Below are 4,617 nucleotides of genomic sequence, written 5' to 3' on the forward strand. Positions count from 1 at the left end.
GTATTTGCATCCGTCGAGCACCCTCAGACGAATGGCCAAGTAGAGTCCGCCAATCGGGTATTACTCAGAGGCTTGAAGAGAAGACTAGAGAAAGCCAAGGGGTCGTGGGCTGAGGAGGTACCCCGTATAGTTTGGGCGTACCACACCACCGAGCAGTCAGGAACCCATGAGACCCCGTTCAGCTTGGTTTATGGGTGCGACGCAATGATTCCAGTGGAAATCCAAGAGAGCTCGCCGAGATTCCAGAACTTTGTAGCGGAAGACTCGAATGAGGAAAGAAGGCTGAATCTGGATTTGCTGGATGAGGTCAGGGAGGAGGCAAGAGTGAAGGCTGAGGCAGTGAAAAGAAGGATTGAACAAAGGTATAACTCGAAGGTGATACCAAGGCAGTTTAGAGAAGGCGACCTGGTGATGAGGAAGGCCCACCAGTACGAGATGGAGAACAAGCTGTCGCCTAAGTGGACGGGACCGTTCAAGATAACCGAGGCGCTCGGGAACGGCGCCTACCGCTTAGAAACGTTGGAAGGAGGGGCGATTCCTCGCACTTGGAACGCCACGCACCTCAAGTTATATTACAGTTAAGAACTTTGTAAGTAAAAACAAACACGAAGAGCTTTGCAATGTCTCTGTTAAAACAGTTTGAAGGGGGCACTCTTTTTTCCCTAAGGAGGGTTTTTAATGAGGCCGCCCAATAAAGAAGAGTTTTCAAAGTTTAAAGTGTTTTAGATTGCATGCTTGTTGTTTTCCGAAAGTTTTGAAGAAAGACCTTGTCACTTATATGTGATTTAAGGCGAGTTGAAGTTATGTTGCATGCTTTCTAAGAAGTTTCTAAGTCCCCATCGTCTTTCGGCGATTGGCGGCATCAGTTAAAGTTTAAAATCTTCATCGTCTTTAAGCGATCGGAGGCACCAGTTAAAAGACCTCAACGCCCTCGCGCGTCCTGAGGCGAGAAAGAGATAAAGACCTCCTCGCCGTCGAGCGAGTGTAGGCGAGTTAGAGTAAAAAGTCCTCAGTGCTTCCAGAGGGGAGAAGATGTAGCCTCTGGGGCAATGTAGAGGCACCAGCAAAAAGTCCTCAGTGCTTCCAGGGGAGAGAAGATGTAACCTCTGAGGCAATGTAGAGGCACCAGTGAAAAGTCCTCAGTGTTTCTAGGGGAGAGAAGATGTAGCCCCTGGGGCAATGTAGAGGCACGAGTTAAAGACCTTCTCGCCGATGAGCGAGTTCAGGCGAGTTAAAGACCTTCTCGCCGATGAGCGAGTTCAGGCAAGATAAAATCCTTCTCGTCTTGAACGATTTCAGGTACGGTGTAGAGGGTGGAAGAAGTTTAAAGGATAGCTAAGGTAGGTTCGAAGAGAACACTTGGCTATCCAACTTACTGCTCTGAAAGTCAGGGAAGATAGAGAAGGATCCGAAAGGCGCCTTTACCCCCAGATGAGGGAACGATGACCAAACTATGAAGGCAAGAGGAAGCTGGTATCGCCAAGAATCTCTGGCGATCAGGAGAAATTCAAGCAATAGAAAGACTTAAGGCCCGTTTTGATAAGGCAGATCGGGTGAGCTATATTTTAAACTATTAGTTGGGTTGAAATTCGTTGTTTGGAAAGTGGTTCCGCGCTGAGGTTCATTATCTTAAAGACCACGAGTTGTTAGAAGACTATCGTCCGAGAGTTGGTAGTTTGAAGCAGTTAGAGAACAGTCGCGCTCACAAAATTGCTAAGTCAATTCCGTTTAAGTGATTTTTTACAAGGAAAAATAAGGCAAACAGAGAAATTGTAAGAAGAGGTAGAAAAGCTTTATAATGAAGTGTATCAGTTCAAATTACATGTACCAAAAGGAGGAAAATTATTACAAGTAAGTTGTGTAAGAGAAAGACAGATGAGTAAGTGATGGAGGGAAGCAGCAAGCAGCTAGTCTTCAAAAGGAACGATCTTCCCATCCACCACTTCATTGTTTAGCGACACCATGGAGAGATCCAAGTCGGGGTACTGACAGGCGAATTGTTCCAAGGCAGCGTCAAACCCAGCAGCGAGGATTTGGGCAGAGCTCAACTCGAGTTCTTCAATCTGCTTCTTGAGCCCCTCGTTCTGCTGTTTTAGTTCTTCAGCCTTCTCCCGAGCTTGAAGAAGGTCTTCAGTAACCCTCTTGTTCTCCGCCTGCGCTTGGACCAGCTCTGCGGCAATCCCTTCGTTTTCCTTTTTGGCCTCGGCGAGCTTAGCCATGGTGTCATCTCTCTCTTTTTCAGTTTTCCCCAAGAGGACCTCCCGATCTACGGACCTCTTCTCAAGGTTTTCTACCTTGGCGGCATCTGCTTTAATCGACGCCTCCAGGCCAGCCACCTTGAGACGATAGGGGACCAACTTGCTCTCCAGCTCAATCTTCTCTTGAGCTAAGAGGTGCACCCTATGGCGTAGATTGGTGGCCTCCTTGCACGCCACCCGCAGCTCGGTGCTCATAGCATCCTCCACTCGCGAATGATCGATCTCCGCAAGCATAAGGTTGCAGGACAACTTCTCCGCCTCGATCCTTATTAGGCGATTCTCCTCTTGGAGCACGGAGATGTCATCCTGGAGTTTCTTGCTGGAACTCTCCACAGCTTTTGATATGATGGAGGGGAAATCCTTTGCCATCATCTTGAGTTTTGCTGAGAAGGGTTCCCACACCCTTTTGACCTCAAGGGAAAGGTTTGCTCGTGGAAGCACTGGGGGAGCCTGTTGCTGGGTCTCGCCACCACCTTCTTGAATTGGTTGGTGAGTTGGAGCTTCTTGGCGTGGCGGCGACGAGGGGGACTCGGTGATGATGATGGGTGAGTTGTGAGCCCCTTCATCCCCGCCTGGTGCAGCTCCCGCAGTTGAGGCTGTTGAAGGAGGACCCCCTCCAGCAGATACAAATGGCGTGGAGGCGCTTGGGGGGTTCTCCATGAAGTTAGGCTCAGTAGCCTCAATCACGGGGAGTGCAGCCACCAAGGGAACTGCTTGAACCGGCGGTGTTGCAGCTGGCGGAGAAGTCAGTATTGGAGTGGGAGCTGGTGGTGGGGACGGTGTTGATGTTGGAGGAGGAGGTGGAGCAGGTGGTGAAGAAGGCGCCACCCTTCTTCTCTTGGTAATGAGGCCGTCCTCAGTCGCCTCATCGTCTTCTTCGTCATCCTCATGGACCACCTGAGGGGTTTTCCTCTTTGGCTTCCTGAGGATGAGTTTTTTGCGTTGTGGGGCGGGCAGGGCCTCTGAGGGGGCTGGGCCTTTAGGGGGCGATCTGCCCTGGGCAGCGGCGATCTCCACCACCGAGTTGGGCACAGTCTGGGAGCCCGACGCCAACCCATGGGCTCGGGCGAGCGCCCTCAATTCAGCCAGTTTTCCTTTGCCCACCATGAGATCTACATAATACAAAGGTATACAGGTCAGCTCAAAGAGAAAGATAAACACATGAGTAGACATGCAAATGAGGCAAACAAGTGATGCAGAAAATAAAAACCAAGTCTTGTGCACAACAGACAAGACGCCGAGCAACAGTTAACAGAGGTACAGCACAGGGCAATGACTTAGATGTTAAGGTAAGCTCTAACCTATGCGAGCCTCGAGTTGGCCCTCGAAGAACTCAAAAGAGATGATTGCGGAGGTAAGGAAGGTAATGTTCACGGCTGCCACGCTCTTCCAGAAGAGGCACAGGTCCTTGTCCAAAGCACCCATGTGGTCGGGGCTTCTTGGCTTCCTGAAGCTTCCCTTGGAGTCTTTGTTTCCCTTGTTTACCCAGTACAAGGGAAAGCCGTCGAGCAGCGAAGCGTCCTGGTCGTTTTGGCGCACTTGGACAAATTTGCGTTTCCAATCCTTGTAGGACTGCTGGAAGATAGAGAGGATCGACCTCCCGGCAATCCCGTTCAGGCTCACCCAAAGGCGATCCCCAGGGTTCTTGGCCTCGAACAAGAAGAGGAACACGTCCACCGAGGCCGGTAGTCCCAAGTGCGCGCATATAATCTGAAACGCCCGCACGAAGGCCCAACTGTTGGGATGAAGCTGGGCGGCGGCGATGTCGAGCTCGGTTAGTAGCTCCCTTTCGAAACGAGTAAAGGGAAACCTAAGTTTCACCTTCTTGAATAAAGTGGTGTACACAAAGCAGAACAACTCGCCGTTGTTCCCTTTGTCGTCTGCACAAACTGGCACGTCGGGGGGGCAAGGTAGCACCATCAGCTTGTCGTCATGCTCCTTGTGGAATGAAAGGTTGGGCTCGTCCCCTTTCTTCAATCGAAGCACCGCCAGGGGAGAGTTTACTGAAGAAGTCTCCTTCAGCAAAGTCGAGGTGGCCCATGGGTATAGCTTCTTATAGTATGGGGAAGGAATCGAGGCACCACCGGCGATGGGTGGAGTTTCCTGAGCAAGGTCGAGATGAGAGGTTGCAGGCCTCTGAGCTTGAGATGGAGGGTTTCGTGACGAGGCAGGAGGATTCGGGGTGATCTTTGAACGAGCCATCGCGGAAACTGCAAAGGAAAAAGAAAGGGAAAGGTGAGCGAAGGTTGCAGAGGTTGACTCGATTGTGAAAGAAGGATGAAAAACGAACAAACGAAAGTTCCTTGTAATGGAGACGAAGCCCTAAGTTACGAGAAGGGAGAAGCAGAAGAAACAACCC

General features: G+C 50.6%; 1 protein-coding gene across 1 annotated transcript; it reads right to left on the reverse strand.

The window, feature by feature from the left end:
* Window positions 1–1,907: 1,907 nt before the first annotated feature.
* Window positions 1,908–3,683, reverse strand: LOC137817348 (uncharacterized). The gene is made up of 3 exons (XM_068620634.1): window positions 3,560–3,683; window positions 2,661–3,370; window positions 1,908–2,564 (listed from the first exon to the last, which is right to left on the reverse strand). The coding sequence occupies exons 1-3, from the start codon at window positions 3,681–3,683 to the stop codon at window positions 1,908–1,910; spliced, it is 1,491 nt and encodes a 496-aa protein (XP_068476735.1).
* Between the last annotated feature and the right edge of the window lie 934 nt (window positions 3,684–4,617).

Source organism: Phaseolus vulgaris, unplaced genomic scaffold (genome assembly GCF_000499845.2).
Source record: "Phaseolus vulgaris cultivar G19833 unplaced genomic scaffold, P. vulgaris v2.0 scaffold_32, whole genome shotgun sequence".
NCBI classification, from domain to species: Eukaryota; Viridiplantae; Streptophyta; class Magnoliopsida; order Fabales; family Fabaceae; genus Phaseolus; species Phaseolus vulgaris.